Source organism: Anser cygnoides, chromosome 16 (genome assembly GCF_040182565.1).
Source record: "Anser cygnoides isolate HZ-2024a breed goose chromosome 16, Taihu_goose_T2T_genome, whole genome shotgun sequence".
Classification (NCBI taxonomy): Eukaryota; Metazoa; Chordata; class Aves; order Anseriformes; family Anatidae; genus Anser; species Anser cygnoides.
In genome coordinates, this window is record NC_089888.1 from 6,129,004 (window position 1) to 6,151,151 (window position 22,148).

At 45.6% G+C, this 22,148-nt stretch overlaps 2 protein-coding genes across 8 annotated transcripts in view; one reads left to right on the top strand and one right to left on the bottom strand.

Moving 5' to 3' along the window:
• Positions 1-22,148, bottom strand: part of SPO11 (SPO11 initiator of meiotic double strand breaks) — a 322,526-nt gene that overhangs the window by 40,790 nt on the left and 259,588 nt on the right. The gene's annotated exons all lie outside the window — the stretch shown is intronic.
• Positions 542-22,148, top strand: part of BMP7 (bone morphogenetic protein 7) — a 46,019-nt gene continuing 24,412 nt past the window's right edge. Inside the window, exon 1 of the mRNA XM_048072573.2 lies at positions 542-1,265. Within this exon, the coding sequence (XP_047928530.2) occupies positions 749-1,265 (517 nt within the window). The 5' untranslated portion in view covers positions 542-748. The remainder of the gene's footprint in view (positions 1,266-22,148) is intronic.

A 22,148-nucleotide genomic window follows, 5' to 3' on the forward strand; every position in this document is an offset into this window, starting at 1 on the left:
CTGTTTTCATGATGCTTAAATGATGAGCCCCCTCAGCCCTGGGTTTCTAACCCTTCTCCAGTAACTCTCCTTGCTGCCAGTTGGAAAAAGTGACCGGGGCTGTGTGCGCACAGCCACACACGTCTGTGTGCCTGGGTACATCTCCATCACCGCGTCTGAAACACTTTGCTCTTGTCGGGTTTGTCCTGGCCAGACTCTCCGCAACCGTGCTCCAGAAAGAAAAAAAGAAAACGAGGGGGTGTGTGCGTGCGGTGCGGGCACAGCGGCGACGTGCTCGCCCCTTCCCTGCGCCCTCCCGGCGTGTCCTCCCCTTAGTGCCATTCCCCGCAACGCACCCACTCGGGGCCCGCTCCCTTTCCCCCCCCCCGAGCCGCCAGCCTCGGCGACCCTCCCGACAAAGCAACCTGATGGGCTGTTCCTCCTCTAGGCAGCGCCGGGGATTTTCCTCTCCCCGGCGCTTTGCAGCGGGCTAGAGAGCGCCTGGCTGCCCCAGCCTGCTCCTCCCACCAGAGCCACCCTCCCGCTGCCTCTCCGCCGAGCACCACTGCGCGCACGGCCACAGCTCGCCGCTGCCGCCCTCCCTCCCCTCCTCTCCTCTCCTTCCCTCTCCTCTCCGCTCCGTCCCATGGGCCGGGACCACCGGGCAGCCCCCTGCGGGCCATGAGCCGGCTGCGGAGCCTCCCGGGGGGCCGCCGGCCGCCGCAGTGAGCATCCGCCCCGCACCGTGCTCCGGCCCCCGGCGGCGCGCATGGTGGAGGGCAGCGCCCCTCGGCGGGGCAGCCCCGAGCCCCCCGAGCCCCCCGCGGCTCCCCGGGGCCGCCGGCCAGCCGCGATGCGGGCGGCGGGGCGCGGGCAGCCCGCCTCCTGGCTCCTGGTGCTGGGCGCCGCCGCCCCCGCGCTCTGGCTGCGCTGCGTCCTGGCCGACTTCACGGTGGACAACGAGGTGCACTCCAGCTTCATCCACCGCCGGCTGCGCGGCCCCGAGCGCCGCGAGATGCAGCGGGAGATCCTCTCCATCCTCGGCCTGCCGCACCGCCCGCGGCCCCACCTCCACGGCAAGCACAACTCGGCCCCCATGTTCATGCTGGACCTCTACAATGCCATGGCCGGCGAGGAGGGGGCGGCGGGGGCCGGGGCCGAGGAGGGAGAGGGCTTCTCCTACCCCTACAAGCCCATCTTCAGCACCCAGGGGCCGCCCCTGGCCAGCCTGCAGGACAGCAACTTCCTCACCGAGGCTGACATGGTCATGAGCTTCGTCAACTTGGGTGAGTGCCTGCCCTCGGCGAGGCCGAACGTGGGGGGACCGGGCGGGGGGAGGCCAGCGCAGAGCCCCAGACGCGGGTGGGAGGCACAGGTGGCCCGCTGAGGCCGGAGGGAGCTGTTGGCACAGGGCGAGGACGGGCAGGTAGCGGCCCTCGGACAGGCGACGCCTTGGTGAGGCGAGGCAGTGGTGCGCAGAGCGCCCCATCCTTCCACCGCCGCGCTCGGACAGCCACCGGCGCTCACCGCGCTCCACCCTGCGTGCTGACACGCCACGTTCCTTTGTTGTCTTCTCCCTTTGAGAGTTAACGTGCCGCACCTCAGAAATGGGATTTGCAGGTATGAACTGAACAGGACAATTAGCGGGGCTGTTCCACATCCCGCACCACCAAGGAAGACGGCAAAGCCAGGCAGGAGCGTGGGGCACGGCGCCGCTCGTGGCCTTGGGGACACGGAGCCACCGGGGCTGCCCAGGTGCTCGGCACCCAATGGTGTCCTGGCGCAGCCTTCCCCGGGCTGAAGGGGCCGAGCTACTCGCACGTGTTCCCCTAACGGCTCAAGAGGGATTCCACAGTAAATCCTTATTTACTCTTGCAGCTTTTTCTGTTGACCCCGGTTTATGCAGCTAACTTGCCTCTTTTCACAAGCACATGTGGATGGGTTTATGCAAATGATACAAAAGTTGGCATGCTTTGTATGCGGCTCGCTAGGCCTCTCTAATTGGATGCCACGGCCCAATCTGATTTCTATTTGCTTGCTGTAGATTGCACACCCGTTTGGACTGACTTGGCCGGATTTGAGTAAAACACTGTCAGGACGAGCGTTCTATTTTAAATATATAATTATAGACCCTGGTTCACTCTATCCGTTTTTAGACCTCATCATGCGCAGCTCTGAAACCACCACGCGTACAGATTGGGTGCCTGCAAGTTCAAGACAGAACGCGAATAGTATTTGCAAAACAAGATCAACTCAAACTTTGCCCCAAACCAAGACAAGAGCAAGAGGAGCACACCTCTAGCACGTAACCCGCCAGGCACTGCAGGCACCCCCCTCATCGATAAATCCATTACCGCCTTTGTGGAGGTCGCTGTTCCGACACTTTGGCTGTCTGGAGCTTCCGAGGCAGCGCACATTAAACCACCACCCCTCTAATCCCCGCCCGTTGACTAACTGAAAACTGTCAGTAGTTGCAAAGGCTCAATGACACGCGTTAGTAATTACTGGCCACGGTAGCCATCCCAGCACAGTTCTTGCGTGATACGGAGACAGCACTGTGCGAGAGCTCTAGTTTGCGTGAGCTGCACCTCCTTATTACATGCCATAAGCTTCACAGCAGGAACCCGATTTACATTTGGCCCGAGGACTGCGGTCTTGGAGAGTGCTGATACTTTCCATTTACAATTATCGTGTTTGCCTAATCACTGCTAGATACTTAAGCTGATGGGCAATGATACATTTAAATTATCAAATATTTGAGCAGCCAGAAGTACAAATGGCAGTCAAATATTTAACTTTGGAGATAAGAGTGATCTTGCAGACATTGTTGCCTGTGGTCCTTGGGTTCTACACCATGTACACCCAGAGTGCAGGGAGAGTCCCCCATACAAGACAAAGGACTGGAAGTAACTACAGCAAAATTCACGGTTCTGTGAATTTCAGTAGAGTGGAGCATTTGTGAAATATGCAAGTACCTGGTGGGAGGAAGTTAGCTCTGGGGAAGCAGCTGTGCCCCTCCTGCGTGGAGCTATTCACTGCAGACCTTTCATCGGTGAAACTGCAGCGCTTCAGTCCCACACCTCCTACATAAGGAGAAGCCTTCCTGCAGCCTGTGGGAGTTTTACATACAAGGAGTTAATGTTCAGGTCCCAGGTTACTTTGAATACAAAGGGTTTGTGATTGGAGTTGGAATCGATCCATAAGCTGCGAAGTAAAAATTACAATATTGGATGTGTCTAAGTAAGAATGTTTTATGGAGCAGGTTGTACCTGTATAAAGTGTTCACACTCAAAGTCCCGATGTGATGTGATGGTGGTAGTGGATAGATGCATTTCAACCTGTTGGGCTTTGTAGTTGGCTTAGAAATCTGAAAGCATTATTTCAGATCCTTAATTATCATTTTACTTATTCTCAGCATGGTCGGAGAGTAGAAAGCGCAGGCAAAACCCAATAGTTTTAAAAAAGACAGGTGGAATTATTACCAGCAAGGCGCATTTCAGAGGTTTATCTGTACTGTTTTGTTCCCTTGTCAACAGTGCATGCCAGGACGAGTTTAAAAAGGACGGAGATCTATAATAGCTTTCTTCATCACCGTGCACACCTTTCATCCCATTATAGTCATCGGTCTTTCATCTTTATAGGACAAAGACAGGCTTGTTTATGGACATTTTAATGAGTTAGACCAGCCACTCGCTCCATGCATAGTAAAATACAACACCTGCTTCGATATGTGCAGATTTCTATGCCATTCAGGGAAAATAAGATCTATTATCGGATCAGTATTTTCCTGGAGACTCTCTGCAATGATCCCTTTTACACCAGAACTGAGTTGCTAAATGAGACTGTAGTAAGCTGTGTCCTAGTTTTGTAAGAGATACTCTGCGAGCACGGCGTTTCGCAGGTAGGCTTTTATTACCATAGGAGAGCCATCACAATGAGGAAGTGGCACAGCATAATAAACTTTCATCTTAGTAATGGAGGAAGTAAAAATGAGTAAAGAAATAATATAGAAATTTCAATAAACTAAACTTGTTATTCCAGGCTTCCAAATGCTAATCTATATATTTTCTTTATTCATATTCCCTACCTACTTGTACAGCTTCAGAGGAAAAAAAAATACAAAAATAAAGATTTACATTGAAAGATTTACTGCACTACATAGTACAAAAAAAAAAAAAAAAAACCTCCAACCCAACAACAAAAAAAGTACACAGTGATTTCTATGGAGATTCTGTGTATATTTATTCCAAAGAATTTATGGTGGGCATTGGTAGGGAGGAACCCAAATACAGGTGCTCCATTTCAGGGTTATGTTGCAGGGAGCTTTGTACTAAGCTTGTAATATCACTGTAAAATCCTGACAATTAATTAGATTTAGATTTATAACCAGTTAATTCACAGGCTATGTTTCGTCTTAACTTACACCTGTGCTAAGATGGATGAGGAATGTATTTGTGTCAAGAATGAAGTTACATGTAAATTAAAAGAGAATTTAGCCACAGTGGTCTGATGAAGTTAGTCAGTTAATTACCGTCTAATTTTATAAAATTTATTACTCTAATTTCATTAGCTGGAATTCCACTTCAGACCCTGTCCAAATAAAGTTTACAAACTGATCCATTTTAAGCACTGAAAAGACACAAAACATTTTTTGCACGAGTTTAAATTTCAAGTTTATAAACAGCAGCTAAGGAGTAAACATCCTCCACATTACTTAGACCCTCTCTTCTAAAAATAATTGAGTTGTCCTTATGTGGGTAATCTTGACTTGGTAAACAGACTTGCTTAGAATATTTTTTTAAAAGAGTCGGCCCAAGTGATATGCAATTTGTTAATTTGTCTCATGGTTGATTATAAAATGAACAACATTGTTTAATCCTGGCAAAAAAATGGGGGGGGGGGGGGGGGGGACAGGAATTAGTCATTCTTGGAAGGAGCACATGAAAGTGGCTTTTGTTAATGTAAATCAAGAAGCTGAAGAGCCCCCAAGTTTCCTTTTATTTCATACCATCTGGCTATCCTTTTTGTTGACAAGTGTTTGGCATAGAGAACCATCTCTTTGCCCTTTAATAACAGGCTTTAACACTGTAGGGTATTAGAAAAAGATTCTATAACAGTTAAAAAATTTCCTTCGGGGAATACTTTATAAAGTGAGCACGGGCTGCAGGCATTTGCAGCTGTAACCTGGCTTGTGTTAAAATTTGGAAGGGGCTGCCTTGCATTCCAGCTCACTACAGGCCTTCATTGGTGTACAGCCAAAGGTTAATATAGATGTCACACAGTTTTTCTTTGGAGAGCCTCAGATATAAGAGTACGCGTACAGCTGTGTTTTTAGTAACCCTTTCATAATCACTTCTTTTAAACCTCATTTTCCTGCTTATATAAATCAAAGATTTTCAAGGATATTTGACCTGGATTTGAACTTATTTGATCTTCACATATTTCCCACTTGAAACAAAGCAGATTAAATGCTAGCCCTGAATGCCTGGTCATGATCACATGGGTCTGTCCATACATTAGGCCAAGCCCTTGGCTTTTTCTTTCTCCTCCACCTAGTGCTGTTACAGCCTCTCAAGCCCGAACAGGTACATCCTGTAATTGTTTTAGACAGTATGGATATATACGGCGCTTGGTGGTACAAGAATGGCTACGGTAGAAAGCCTGCAGCAAACAACACTTAGGAACTGCACTGACTGTGGTACGGAACTAGCAGGTATTCCCTCAATGTCCAGCCAGTTGTAGAGAGAAATTCCTTCCTTTCCAAATCGCCGGGTGCAAGATGGCAAAACAGCAGCAGCGAGTGATTTACCTGCGTCCTGTGGCTGCAGTGGTAGCAGAGAAGCTGTCAGCCAAGGACTGAGGTAGCCAAGGAGAGATGTCCTCGTGCAAGGAAAAAATAATATGTGGAAATCGTCCCCCTTTGCTCGCCTGCCTTTGTGGGGCATCTGCCAGAAGAGCAGGGGCTCCGCACCGCTCCCACGCAGGCTCTCCTGCGGAGGCGAGGCCCCCACCAGCATCTGCGGTCTGAAAGCCAAAGCACGACGGCTTATAAAGTGCTGTGAAGGATACGGGCCTTGATGGCCAAGTCTTGTGATGCTTGTAACAGGAGCTGGGCACAAGTGAAGCGTGCAGGACCCGCTCCTCTCCGAGCACCCGGCCCTGTTTGCCGTCGGCTTTGGTTGCGTGCCCGCGTGTGCGTCCCCACCGCTCCTTTTGCAAAGGAGGTTTAGTGGTCCCTGGGCAGGCAGCACGAAGCCAGGCGTTACTTTTTCTTCTGTAAATAAGCTTGAAACACTTTTTCAGGTAGGGGGGAGAGATGTGGGAGGGAAGGTTACACAAGTGGTTGGAAACATTAATTAAAAACAAGATTATAACTATTAAAGCCTAGTCGGGGCTGTTGACAGGCTCCTTTTAAATAGGACGCTGCTATGTTTTAGTTTAATACATTCTGGCAGTGTCACCGGGGTTAAGGCTAATACTGGGATGTGTGGATCCTGTCATGTTATTGTCAGGAGGAATGCAGGGATTAGGTTTAAAAGTGGCGGTGGGTGAGTGGTGCAGCTGTGTATACTTATTATAAAAGATTTAAGTCCCACTGGTAAAATCAATATATTAAATTGCAAGAGCCTCTGTTTTTAATTAGTTTAAATCAAATATACTGTTAGTGCCATTATGGCTTCAATCCTTGGACCAAGTGAGGAAATGTTAATATTTACACAGAAACTGTTAATTTGTGGTTAAAATGATAACAAATTTAGTTTTACACATCTAAATTGTTCTAACTTGATGAATACCAGTGAGAAGTTGCAATGATGGATGAAGTCATCTGAGCAAGAGCACAAGTAAGCAAATTTTGATAGCAGGCCAGATAAAGAGACTACCTGTTAATATCAAGCATTAAGAGACCATATTTTAAGCCCCTTCCAGTAGTAGTCATCCTCTCTGATGTCTGCATCAAAATATCCACTTGGAATTAATTACATAGATATAGAAGCTTTTATATAAAATATATATTTCTTTTCTAAAGGGAAGGAACTTCTAAGGAAACTAGTGAGCTTTTGGAATTAGTTACAGGGTTAAGATCCTCATTCTACAAATGTTTGAAATAAATGGGACTACTCACTAGGACTAATCACATGGATAAAGCTTTGCACATGCACATGTTTGGAAAGTGGAAACCCAAGAGAAAATTCTTGGCTAGGTCTTCATTTGGTGTAAATTGTCGAATTTCTACTGAAGCTGGCCCTATGGTCTCATTTATACAACTCGGTGTCCAAAGTAATTCCAATAAACTCCCTCTTGATTTACACTAGCACAATTGAGAACAGAATTGGGCCAAAGAAATGCCCCTGTGTTGAAATAATGAGCATGCGGTAGTTTCTGCTACAGCTTCAAACAGTTTTCTCTCCTAATCTTGAAATTGTTTTTGAGGGAGGTTTTCTTTACTGCAAACAATCAAAACACGAGCTAGCTCCTATTAGTCACTGCTTATCATTATTAGCCGAACCCTTGTTGTTGAACTACAGCTGAATTCCCATCTATGCAACAAACAGAATTTAACAAATAATGTTTGACAAAAATGTGAAACTGATATTTCTTAATACAAGACATATTTCATATGGAGAAACTTCAGCGATGAAAGATTCCTGGTATCAAAATATCTGAATCACAGTACAAATAAACAGTGTGTTGTAAAGACTGCGGGGCCGAATTCCATGCTGGAGTAATTCCATTGAAGGCAGTGGAGCTGTGCCAGGAGATAAACTGCCATCTAGATTTTTTTTGGTGAACATGTGAAAACCAGAAGTGTTTAAGATTTTGTCAGTAAACATCTTTGCTAAGAGAAAGCTGCAGGTAGCAAAATTCAAGCCAATTCTAATTCAAATATCTCTTTCTGAAATCCGTATTTTGTTGACGAAAACTAGTTTGCTGAGGCGCTGTTTATTTGGGGATACGTTGTACACTCCCATTATTTATACGCGGTCCCGATTTACAGCAGGTTACATATAAGCCATCTTGGGTGAGAGCTCATATGTGCAAGCCTGCAGGATCCAGCCCCGCAATAATGTGCCATACAGGCTCTTTTAAACATTTGTGTCGACTGCATGTTGGAGTCAGTGAAAATCCTTTAGTGATCCAGATTGAGTGGATTGAATTAATGGCAACTTTGAGACTACAAGTTTTAGTGTAATTGCTTTATTGTTTTGGAACCGAGATGCTTACAATCCGGTTCCTGTGCAAACATGTTTAACGTGTGTTAATGTGTTTCAAAACCAGACCCTCTCCGCAAAATTCTGCTTTTCATTAATTGACATCAGTAGCATGGTACAGTATTTCAAAGCACTGGCCAAATATAAACTGTGTTTCTAATTTCCTTACTTTCCTGTGTTTGGAATGCCAATGTTAATTTGTTCCCATGGAAGAGTGAGAGCTGCCAACCACAGTTTTATATAAATGGCTTTACAGTGCAGGGCTGCCAACATTAAATGATACTTAGGAATTTTCATGACATTTTGTATTTAATTCTTGTGTGTGTATGTGAGAGAAATAGAGAGAGATATATGGGATGTTGAACAACTGCACAAACACTGATGATCAAGGCAAATGCTTGCAGTAATTTATCCTTTGCTTAGCTATTACTTCATGCTTCTTCTAATTTTTTTTTAATAGTCTATCAGATATTACATAGCATTTTCCCTGTGCCTAGAAAAAACTATTTTGCAGTGAATTTTGTTGCTGACCATCCAGCTAGCTCTGTGGTTCCCCCCACCTCCCACAATGCTAGTTATTTATTAATAGATTAGCAGAAGGGCTTTTGTTTATGTTGTTCTTCTCGCCATTATGCACTAGATTGTAAGAATGTGCTATTACTCAGCATGAGAAAGCGGGGAAGTAAAAAAAGCTCCCACAACTATGTACAGGAGGATTAACTGATTTTGATTAAAACTGCCAATATTTTTGCATAAAAGAACAGGCGCGGCTAGATAAAATCATTTGATTTCTTAAAGAAATTCAAGCACAATCATAGTTTCTTCAGTGGTACGTAGTGTCTTCATACCTGAAACAAATGTGAAGTTCCATTTAACAAATTAATTTTAAACTGATGATGGTGAAAACAAGGTCTGTTTATGTACTTCTCTTTTTATTCCTGGAAGATATTCAAAATACAAATTGTTCATGTGTCAGTGGATTCCTGTTAATGAGCGCTATGGTTTATCTCCCAATTTTCCCGTTTTATTGGAACAGGTGCAGTGTCTGCCATCTGTGCCAGCGCTGCGCTATACCAACAAACAAAGTGTTGTTTTGGTTCACTGGATTTAAAAGTCTCCTGAGAGTAAAGAAATGAAAGAGAAAGAATTTAGAAAGTGCCTAGTGAAGGAAAGGCACTTCAAGTAATGTGCTTTGTCACTCAAGTCTTTCCGTAAATTACCTTAAACTATTTCTAAACTGTTTGAAAAATTTTATCCGTAGGGTGTTAAGTTTCTTTTGCATCTCGGAGGTCACACGCTATTCTTTATCATCTTTATCTTTCTGCAATAGCTTCCAAGCTAGACTCTTCTGTTATCAGGGTGAATTAAATTTTACAGGAGTAAAAATTCTGCCGTGTCTTAAAGTGGAAGAACTGTAAACTTTCAGATTTGGACTGTTTCTGATTCTGCCTTATTAAAAAGATACTGCAAATAACCCAAGTTTAAAGAAGATTATGTTGTAATTAGACAGACAAACTCATAATTATTTAAGGGCTAAAACAACAACAACAACCCTTTCAGGTTCATTTTGACAGTGTTTATCCAGTGTATCTGGAAAGGCTTACAATTAAAGTGCCTGAAGGGTGGGGATGAGATTTTTCAGCATGCAGTCAGTACTATCAGGTCCACCTGGCCTGGGAAACTATGCAGGCTTTGTAGTAGAGAAAATCCTTTAACTTAGATCTTCATGGCAAGCTCTTAAAAGCTACCTTCCTTTTAAAAAGAAAAAAAAAAAAAAAAAAAAGGGACTGGGGGGAGAGAGGGCACTGCTTCCCTCTAAATAATAATTAAAATGAGCCAGTGCCTTGAGAGGCTATTTATGATGAGGGGACACAATCACGTTGATCAGGCTGATAATCTTGCGGTGCACCATGTTTTAAAGTTTTGTCTGTTGTGCGCAAGTGCCTTTCAAGTGAGCAAAAAGTTTCCTCTCATTAGGCTGCAGCCTCCCAGCGCACGATGCTGGTCTGAATTACACCTCCACGAGGAGCCCCCGATGGCATCAGCTGGAGCAGGCTGGCACAAGGCCACCGCAGCAGTCAAGTCACCGCAATTGACACCATCTGAGGATCTGGCACGACGTCTTCACCAGGTTTTGTAAATCTGGTCGAGCTTTGACTCTTACTGTGGCCACTGGGCCAGATTCTGCCTTCAGCCACCTCTCTTTGTTGGCACCGCTGCAGCTGCCTTGGTCCTCCGATTTTACCAATTGTTCTTTCCACAGTAGAGTGGCAGTAAAACTTTTTAAAAGAGACCAAAAGAACCCTGGGAGATCTACTAAAAAATGCTCATAAAATAATACAGCATTAGTAGTTGGGGGCTGTAATTCAGATGGGGAGACAAGCCTCTTACCGGGTGAGGGCTGGGAGCAGGGCTGGCAGCACGTCCCTACTCGTGCACCTGAAACACCCGTTGGCTTAAGGAGTCCTTTGGCACCCCAAAGGAAAGCAAATTCAGGTTTATCGGTTAAATGGAAGACAAAAAAAAATAGGATAATTAAGAAATTCTGAATTATGGTGCTTACCAGTTAGCAGTGTTCAAATGCTTTTGTACCAACACGCGAACAACAATTTATTTACACCAGCCAAGTGCCTATAATAGCATGAACAACAATCCTCCACCACGACCCGCGATCAATTCCTAACAATACCTGTTCTACATGCTGGTAGGTGCTGGCAACCTGCTCCTTCCCTGGTTGTCAGGGTTAAAACTTATTGCTTCTATCATTCAAAATATTCTGAACGTTTTTATCTCGCTACTTTTATTTGTTTATTACTGTGCAGTAATTATAATCCCACAGGGACTTTTCAGACTTTTATAAAGAGTTCTGCACATCCCTTTTGCTGAAGCTTGTGTGGCACTATAAAAACATACTGAGTGTAAGTTCCCCTTTCTGACCGTATCCTTAAAAAATCCAGCATTCATTAAGAGAAAGGAGGGGATTTTTTCTATTTAAGAAAAAGAAATTGGAGGGGGGGGGGGGGGGGGGAAGAAGTAACTTTAGCCTCATGATCTGCTAGCTACATAAAGCAGTAAATGTTCAGTTGAGACAGGGAAAAACCAGAACTGCTGGAGATTGGTTGTTTCCTTTTGGAGGAAACAATAAATGTGCCCACTTGTATTTTAACAACATTACTACTGGGCCCCCTAATTACACAAATATACTTGTAATAAACTGCAGAAGAGAAGAGCTAAAAAAGAATCACTCGGCACAGGACTTGCTCTTCAACTCAGAAAGAAGCTTTTAGGAACCAGTCTTTAAATCTCGGGCCGAATCAGAAGATTAAGATATTTCAGCACTCCATGTTGAGTCATTTGTCTTCCAAGACAGGTGAAAAGGAGAAGGTAATCGGACATGTGGTGCAAAACCTCTCTCATTGGTGTGAACACAGCTTTGACCTCTGCACACAACAGTTCCTGCAACTCGGTGGCATGCATTATAATTGAATTACAAGAATATTGGGCTCCATAGCCCCAGATCTCTGACCATTATGCTACATTAAAACCTAGCACAGGGGACACAGAAGTACATGAGAGAATCCAGAAACATGCTCAAGTAAACCCCAAATATTTCTTTAGAAAACAGTAACCGTCATTGTGCTCATTAGTCCACAACCATACCATGGGAGTTGTTTCACTGAAAATATGGCAGAGTTGGGGAAAACCATAAATCAGCGTGTCTGATGGTCTGAAAGTTTTTCCTCCCCATATTGGCAGCTGTAGTCCAGCACAAAAACAGTGGCTGGTGGGCAAGAGACTGAGCTGGAGAAGAGTGATCTGTGTGCCTGCTTCTTGGGAGACGCTTTTTTAAATGCCACACTCATCTCTGTGCTATTTTTAAGAATTGCACTCAACAGGACGGGAACTGTGTTGTCTTCATTCATACCAAAGCGATGTGAAGACATGAGCGTATATTACGCCAGCTGATCTTTTACCCCAGAACTGCAATTGCAAAATTGTGTTTGAAGACAAAAAAAAACACAAAAAAACACCACAAAACAAAACAGCAAATGCTGTTGTTAGGGGCTGACTCAGGAGGCCTGCATGGCCCAGCCCTAGCGGGAGGCTCAGCGTAAGGAATCCAGCACCACGCTACACGAGTGTGGTATGCAGGGCTAGGTGCTGCTGATGGCACTCATGGTGTTATCTCGTAAAAAAATTCCTCTTGTATAATGCAGATGGTGGGTGGGAATTAAACGGAAGATAAATCTCCTAACCCCCAGATGATTTTATGCCTGGAGCGCTGGCCACCAACGTTTGTAGCGTAAAGGAGACACACACACATTCTCTACACGTGTACTTATGTCTTCTGAGCACATTTCTGAAATAACAAACTTGCCATCACTCAAGGACAGTAGCATGTTACATCTACCAGCAGAACTATATATGGATGTCATCCACTTACAGATCTTTAATATTGATGGTTCTTAGCCCCATATACCACATTATTAAAAGACTAAGCAATCCCCTGCCTGTTTCTCAATAAAATTGTCTTGCACAGAAACCTTCCTAGAAAGCCAAAAGGCCATGTGCATAAGCTGTGAGTCCCACTGCAGCCAACAAGACAGGGAGCCGCTGTACCGTGCCGGGTAGGAAGGATCAGTTCACTGTTGGGCGATGACCTTGTCCCCAGTTCCCATGCTTCAAAAACAGGAAAATGCCACAGTGCCCCACCTGCTCTGAGCTAGCTTGGCAGCACGTAGGAAACACAATGATCTTAAAGGAAAACGTGAAACGGGTCATGAAGCACTCTGGAATATCTGTTTAAGCAGTAATTGATGTCTCTGAGCATTATTTTCCAAAATGTTTCCTCCCATGCCCCCAAACACTGTATTTCTATCTCACAATCCAGCCTCACAAACTGTGTTCATATCACCAGACCTCCCATATGCAGAACACCTGAAAAATATGCAACAGAGCTAACAGTATGGGCGCAAGAGAAGAGCTGTGCTCTGGCAGGGTTTTCCCCTCCAGGGCACGTGGACCTTTCTCCTGAATAGTTTTTGCCCCCACCACAGGCAGCAGCTCTCCTCTCCCAGCACTTGCCCGCCCGAGAAATGTGCAGACGTTTGTTATTGCATAGGCAAGCTCAAAAGGTCCTGCCCATTGCGGTCTTACGGCACAGAACGGATTGTGTACATTCCACATCAAAATTGTTCTGATTGCAATCGAAGGCTGAGATTCTTATCTGACGGTCGAACGGCTGATATCTGCTGCTTATTTTGTAATATCCCACAAACTCCTTTCTCAACAAAACCAGAATCTGGGATTTAAGCTAAGAAATCCAGCAAGTCATATGCTTTCAAACCTGGAAGACTGGTTCCTGGATTATTTTCTTTTACCAGAGTAAGCCACAAAAAAGGCTCGGTTCCCAGCACATGTGACTCTCACCGTGTTCCTCCCGGGAAGCCCGTGCAGGTGTAGACCCAAACTTTGGGATATTTGGGGAGCTGCTGGTATTGTGGCAATACATTACTAAAGGAGGATTAATTAGATTTACGTTATTTATTTGGGCAGCTGTTCAGTAGATAAAAGGAAGCCTGATGCAAATGAAATGAATAAGCACTAAGAGGCCAATTTGCAGTCGTTTCTCTGCTTGTGTCCCTTATCACGGCCAGCGAAGAAGCGGGCACATTCCTTTGACAAAAATGAGGCATTTGAAGATTCCGTCAGCTGAACGTTCTCTTTCAAGTGCTGCCAGTAGATGCACAATGTATACATGTGCTCTTAAAAGACTTTTATTTTGAACTTAAGATGTGAATCTATGGTATTAAGAAAAGCAGAACAATCCTTTATTTAGCTGCACCTGCACCTTAATGCCTAATGAGTTTAGTCTGATGGAATCCAGACCTCAGGAAGGATTATAAATTCTCATTTGATTTCATTTACTTCTAAAATACCTTAAACCAGCTGTACCAGTCTAGAATCCAGTCCTTCTTTCTATATCAGTTTTGCAAATGTTGTTGAATCTTTTGCTGTATTAAGTAACTTTATGCTCTATAATAACACACCAATAGTAATAAGGACCAGAAGGCAACTTGAAAAAATCATGTAGTGGAAAGATAATTAGCAGCAATAGAAGCTTGAAAAGCATTGGTTTACAAGCACGACTTTTAGAAAGTTCTTCTTGCTCTGGAAGCAAAATTTGGAAAAGAATTGAACCTAAGCTAGCAGTCAATATCCTGTCTCTCTGTCCTGTCCTGGCAAACGGTGGGTGCCCACGCTCCTCCGTGTGCTAGCGGTACATCGGCCATTTCTGTCTGCTTTGTGCAAACACATCAGGGATGCTTGGGCAGTGACCTTCCCAAGATTACTGACTCAAGCTGTTTATTATGAACAGTACCTAATTTATCAAATACATCTGAAGCCTTCTTAGTGTGCCCCAGTGTCATTACTGGAATGCAAGAGCATATTTGATGCTGTCGCATCTCTGCAAGATCAAATCACTGCATCAAAGAATTGTTATATCTTTGTTTGTTTGTTTGTTTTTCTTTGCATGTCCTATGCTCGTGCCTTCCTGCAGATCAAGGTGCCCGTGCTGCATGCTTCCAGCTTCCTGCAGAGAGGCTCACACCTCCCCTCGTACACGCACCCTCAGAAGAGCAGGACACTTTGAGCACTGCTGCCCTCGCGCTCCCAGGCTGAGCGCTCTGCCAGGCTGCCGGGCACCAGCGAGCTGCCTTCCCTTACCTGAGGCTACCTTAAAGCTGGCTGAAACATGTCATGTTTCTTCCCTTCGCCCTAAGCTGAAATTTGGTCACAGCTGAAGAACGGCTTTGCACTTGGAATCTATCAAGAACGACCTTTCTATTTCACAATTTGCATTTCAACCCAAATAGCCCATTTTAGGTTTCCCTGCAGTAGTCTCCCGTGCTGCCTCTTATCTTCCCTGGCTGAATGCAGACGATTTCTCCCCAGATCTGTTCAGCCGCTTGTCTCTCCTTCCTTGGGCCCGGCGATTTGTTTCCATTTGCTCAGTGCTGTGTGTACAAGCAGACAGAGCCGACTGCTGGTTTTTGCATCAGTGACTTTTTGAGAGGCCCCCAGCCTCTGAGCAGATTACAGGAAGCACCTTGAGCCCCATTTGTCTGCTGCCTGGCCTGGGGGATTATTTTCCTCAATGAACCATATTGTCATTAACTTTGCTCCCTGTTTGTGCTCTGCAGCCCCCTCCCCGCTGAGACACCCATCGCCCTGCTCGCCTCTCCAGCCCAGTGCTGCCCTGTCCCACGCTGTGGCTGCCACCATCCTGCCCCTGGTCTGCGGTTCCTCCCCCTCCTCCCCAGGCTGCCACTATCTCCTTGACCCTTGGATGCGCTGGCAAAATGTGTGACTTGGAGTTCACACCTAACGCTGGCGCAGCTTCCTGCTGAGGTTAGCCTCACCAGATACATCTCATGGATTTCACAGCACCATGAAAGCAGCCTTGCCGTCCCCTGAATTACAAAGAGAAAGAAGAAGGTATAATGTAGCACTCAGCTGTGTTCAAAGAGGGAAAAGAAAAATGTATTTGTACATCTCCACAAACCTCTGATAGCCACATCCAGAGGACTCAGGTTTTAGGGGATGCATTAGCAGTGCACCTCTGCTCTTAGGCTGCATTACTGCATGCTATGCGTTACAGTGCAGACAAAGACGAGAAGGCAGGAGTAATGGTGAGCTTCTGCCTCTCCCTTTGCTCGCTGCTCAGTTTGGCTGCAGGAACATTTCTAGAGGAGGGTGCAGAGAAGTGCTAAGATTGCCTTTGGTAGGCAGCAAACTTGGCAGCTGCCCCTCCCGGGCAGTGCGGGGTGCCTGCAGGGAGCTGCAGGAGTCCCTGGCTTGGAGCTGCTGCCCGGTGCATCCCCAGCTGTGCAGAGGGAGGCAACGGTCCCAGGCTGCTGCAGGCTGGCATGGCTAAATACCAGTGTCACTTAACCACGCTCCCACTGATCGCATGAGAACTTGAGACGTTTTGAGACGGCCACAGTGCTGCTCATCTGGGAGGACACAGGAGGAGCCAGGTTCTGCAGCATCACTGCAGTCCCCAGCTCACCTCCCTGGCTGTCTGGATAAAATGCCACCCCTAAGGTGCTGGGAAGGGCGAGCTGCTGGATGCGAAGCCCCAGCTCGGCACTGTCCTGGATCCCCGCTTCTCAGTGTAGGGAGGAAAGAAACAAGGAGGTTTGAGATACTCAGGAGATGAAGGTAGAAGTAGAGGGAGTCTGTGTAAAGGAACAACTTCATTCCCATTTCTTTCTTTCTTCTCTCATCCCCCCTTTTCTCTATTCCACCATGTACCCCCAGTCCCCTACAAATACTGTGTTACAGCAGCTGCTGACTGATTGCAGCACTGCGTGCTGCTGTGTTTTGCCTGCTAAGGAGGTGAATAAGGTATTCTGAAGAAACGCAACTCTTTCCTGCTTATTTAACTTTGTGTTCCCCAGATACAAGCTCAGACACTGCAAGCTCAGCATCAGGATTCACACCACGGTCAGTCTGTTTACTATTAGGAGAGTTCCGTGTTCACAGCACAGTCCCACGTGTAAATTTTTCACAATACCTTTCATCTAGTCTGGCTCTGATTTCAGCAGAGAAACCACAGCGTAAATGGGTTCTGATTGGGGTATGCTCAGAAAGAAAACGGATTACCTGTGCGTAACCTGCCCAGATATTTCACAGGTGTTCAAGCAGAAATAGCTTCACCACCCAGCATTGCCTCTAAGTGCCTACAACGTCTCCAAACGCAGAGGGCAGCACACATACTTCTCTCTGTCCATCCCCTCCCAGTTATTATCTTTCCCCTTTGCCATCTATCATTCCAAGGAATTTTAAATGAAGAGTCTCCTGGGTGCCCCACAGGGCGACAGCAGCAGCATCCTCTCACCCCACCGTGCTCCTTGGCAGCAGGGCTCCCCGGGGAGCAGGTGGCTCAGCATCATTCCCCGAGCTCTGCCTGAAGCAACTGCGATGTTAAACCTAACATCAGAAGAACCTCAGAAAGGGCCCAGCATTTTGTTAGAGAAACCCTAATCTCCGCTCTGAGCCGTCCTTGCTAGCTGAAGTTCAGCTTAGTCAGGAAGAACTTGCTGCTGCTTCGGAGATAATTAAACCCATCTTCCCTCAACCCGCTGTTTGTACACGCACAATGATACCATTGTTCGGAGTCATGCAACACATATGCTGACATTAAAGTGTTTAATCTTGTAGTACAGTATTCCATTATTTTTTGGACATCTGTACATGATAGAAAGGGTACGTATTAAGGGATTTGTTGACAAAGAAATGGCTAATGCTGATACATGTGTGGACTGAAAGGATCTTTCCAAGTTGTGTTCAGCAACGGGGAGAGCGCTCCTTCCCAGGCCCGAAGCCTGGCACAGATGTGATATGCACTGCTGCTATTACCACTTCTGAATTTATAACAAGGAGTCAGTGTTTAGAAGAATTTTGGAAGCTCCCTGCTGGGTTTGTGGCTAGGTGGTCTTGCTGGCAACACCACCTTCATGCTGAAAGCTAAAAAAATGAAGTGATGGTTAAAGGAAGAATATTAACTCCAGAGGGCTTTTTTCCCCCTCTCAGGGCAAAAATGTTGACCCTGGATTGCTCTGCAGCCGTGAGCCCAGAAGAATTTTGAATCCCCCTGTTTCTAACCTCTGGGACTGGGGATCAGGATTTATGCAGCCTGGTTTTCATCTCGTTTGAAATTAATGCACTAGTTCTGCTTGACACCAGCGGACAGGCCAGGACTTTGCCCTGCCACATACTGAATTTACCGTGCTCCAAGGAGCTCATCACCTTCACCTCCCTTTGCCCAGGTGTAAAATGGGTGCATGAGCACCAAGCATCTGGGTGCGAGTTACCCAAAACAGTTCCCTCTGCTGAGCATCGCCCTGACCCTGAGCAGCCCCTCCTGAGCTGGGCAGGTGGGGACGAGACCATCAGGACAGGGCTTTGGCAGGTGAGCCCGGAACCCCGCAACTGCCTGGGGGTCTTGGGCCAGAGGCCGAAGGACAGAGTGCCCCTGGTTCTGCATCCTCCCCCTCGGGCTGTTTGCACGGCCTTTGCCCCCACCTCAGCCACCCCCAAAATGTGAAAGTCTATCTCCCAGCAGCATTCCCACACAGCCAGATGAGGGCACGCAGTAAGGAAGTGTAAATAAGCCCTCCAAATACTGTTTTTGCCACTCTTAAAAAATAAGAAATCTCATCAGTTACATACAGCCCAGGACATTTGCTGTACTCCATCCATAGAGCTCCCAATTTATGATCTTCAGCTATTTCTCCAAGCATTTCTTTAACTGCTGCTTCAGCTGCCTAATGTCAGCATGTAAATCTTTTAGCTGAGAGGATGAAGCAAATGAAAACCAATCACAGAACTTCACATTCCCAAATTCTTGCCATTATAAATTTACTGCAACTGCCCCTGTAGCTCTTGCTGTCACGCACAATGAGGAGGGAAACATAGGCCTTAGCAGGCTGTGGCTTGGCATGACATTATTGCAGTCTTTATTATACTCCCTCTCCTCCTTAGAAAAATATAGGGACTGACCTTGCACTTCTTGCTCAATCAGGAGTCCCGCTGGGCCCAGTAGGCCCTTTCAGCTGCAGAGACCGCTGGATCCTTCCCCTAATTGCTTTCCTCCTTCTTGAACCTCACCAACATAAGGAGAAAAGGCCTATATTTCATAAATGACATGATTTTATCCACCAATTTAGAGACAAAGGAGTGCAATTTATAGAGGGAACATTTAATCCCTGTTAATTAGGATCCCATCAAGAGCTCTCACATTTGGCATCCTGAAAATTTACAGCGCAGTTTCACAACCGCAGCGGGTCCGGAGTTGAAGGGAGAGCCCTGCCCTGCCTCCTGCTGCCGCCTCCCCGGGCCAGGTGAGGACGGGACCCAGCTCAAAGCCCCTCTGGGGAAGGGAAAAATACTTTCCAGCTGAATCCTCTTTGCAGGAAATGCACAGGTAGGAGCGGGCCATCCCTTTGAAAGCAGTAACGTACGTAGGCTGAAAATGTTTGTGGATCCCCAGCTGAGCTGGTGGTCCCTGGGCAGCCAGTGTCTGGGAATCCCGTGCTCTGTGCAGAAAGGAGGCAAGAAAGTTTCTGAAGTTTGGGTTTAGGATCTCTAGGGGCGGTTATGGGAGGAATTAAGGGTAATTTTTCTAAAATTCAACCAAGACTTTGCACTGCTGGATGTGTAAATCAAGATAATTTGCCCTTTTTTTTGTGAAAACTAGTGTTTTGTGAAAACTAGTGGCCAAAATCCACAGGCTTACTGGACCAACCTGCCAGCCCTCAGCCATCTCTGCAGAAACTGCTCATTTTCTGTAGCTTTGCAGCTATCAGAGGAAAGGGAGACAAAGACCTTCCTATCCACTACCCTCACCTACGTGACTCCTTCAGTCCCTGGGGTCAGGCAGGCGCAGGTAGACTTTGAAAACCTGTTAGACATCGCTCCTGGAGTGTGGCGGATTTTTTTTTTGGCATCTAAATCTCCGGTGGGTTTCACAGGCAACTGCTGATGCCTCTGCAGTTGAGTCTCCTGCGTGGCTGAGGCTGAGGTGAGGGGGTGTTGTCTTTTGGAATCTATTTTCCTTTGACTTATCTTTCAGTCTCAGGAATTCAGGACCTTTAATCTATTTGAGATTAAAGTTCTTTACAAATCCCTTCTGGCCTTTTTGGGGAGTAAAGAAGTTAAAGACACCCTACTACACATTCCTTTTGGTGCTTTTTTTTTTTTTCATTGTAAATTAGAAACAAGTAATGTTCCGACTTCTGCGATCACCAGAATAAATGAGAAAACTACTCAAAGCATCTTGTAAAAAACCTAACACATTATCAGGTGAAAGCGTTAACAGGAAATTTTAAATTTTTACCTGTTTAAATATTCAAAATGTATTCTAAATACATCCTCCATATGTGCCAGGGGGAAGGAGGCATAGAATTACCAAAGCTTTCACAATTTGGCAGCCTGAGCACAGAATCTATTCATCTGGTGTTTACTTTGCATGTGAAAAAGAAATTTTTTACATCTCCAGAAAACAAGAATGTAAAAATACTTAGGTAAGTAGACTGGCAGAAGTAAGGCCTCCTGCGAAACCTATTGAAATTAGTGGAAATATTCCTGTTGACTTCCCTGGGGCGTTGGTTTATCCCTTTTAACACTACTGTTATAATTATTTTTAACAGCTATTCTTGAAAAATTATTGCTGTGATTCACCGGTTCTTTTCTTGATACATGGAGTTAATGACTGATTCTGTGCTACTGTGCTTGGTACAGAGGCTGAAAAACTGTACGGTTTCTTTGGTATGTGTACGCACAAATAACAGCTATTGCAAGCCACATCTCAACATAACCATGGCTGTCATGTTTCATGCCTTGACTACCATCAATCCATATTACAAAACCAGTGGCCTAACCAGTGTTTACAGAATTAGCTTGGATCAGCTTTCCATTTACCAGTAGTGATTTACAAAGAAGCTGAGAATAGCTGGGGTTCTTATTTCCAGTCTCAACATATTTTGCTGTGAAAATGACCAAAAATGGGATCAGTTCAAGTTTCCCAGCTTTCTGCTGATGTATCATTTGCTTTAGAAGTTTGGTACCCTGGGGCATTATATCAGGATCACAAGCTTCTCTGTCCAATATTACTTTTTTTGGTACTGGTGTCAACTGTATTGCCACAAGTTCTGGATGTCAACCACTACAATTTTTCATCCCTGTATCCTAATGTTTTCAAGTTTTGTATCTGAAAAGAGTACATGTCAAAACAAATGCCAAAGATTTGTTGACATTTTATCTTCAGCTTTCCCATATTTTTGGATCTGATACTTGGCTACTTTACACCTGATCGCATGTATCCATCGTGTTTTCTTCTAATCATCCCCGTTGTTGCACAACCGTGCCACCCTGCCTCCTCTTGCATCACTACAACGCCACAACAGAGTTGGTTGGGAGAAACAAAAGACTTCAGAGAGCTTGGAGCCCTATCTGTATCAGATAGACAGCTGCAGCCTGTGCAGCACTCAGATCATGGACAGATAGTCAAGGCTGGACTTTCAAAGATGCCAAGCTTACTTGCATATTTGCAACAGAGGTGTGGCAAATTTACTGACAACCACTAACCAAAGATATGTGCTTGTTTTGTTCACATCACCTTAATTGTCCTGCACACTTTTTCTTGTTTTATTTTCTCAAGAATCTGCTGTCCACCTCCATGCTACAGCTCTCAGGCTCCATCGTCTCGGCCTTTCCTTTCCCACAGGACTACGCCCAAGGGAGTGCCTGATGATCCCCACCTGGAGTAGCTGCGATTAACTGCCACACTTGCTATGCCACTCTTGACCCTAGAGTTATTGTGCACCAACAGATTTTGAGCTGTGTGTTAAATTAGTTCATTATTTGTCTACAGAGCTTGTGCTTCCAAAACAGAGACCATGTCTAGAAATGAGAAGAGGTGTGCATTTACACGTGCATCGCTTGTGGATGGATTATTTCGTTAGGGGGCGAGATCCGCTGTTTTCCCACAGCTAAGGCACACTGTCTGTTTCATAGCAGAATTATTTTTCAAGGGTGTTCTTCCTTTTCATATTTTACGCCCTTTGATTGCACATCCAGAGCCTTGGCTTCCTCTCCAAGCAGCTGCCTTGCCAAGGCATTTGAATTGTGACAGTTTCTGAGCTGGAATTTCCAACATTTCAAATTAGGAACTGGGCTAAAACTGTTCTCCAAAAGCCTTGGGGTTGTAGTGATTTGTAAGAACTATGAGCCTAGGACAAACACAAGTTCATGTTCTTTGGGCTGTTAACTATACCCAGCAAACAATCATACTGTGTTTTGATTTTTAAGTGAGCATTTAACACACGACGGCTGACAAACAGCTGAGATTAAGTCCATCAAAAATGACCAAAAGCTTCTCATTACGGTAAG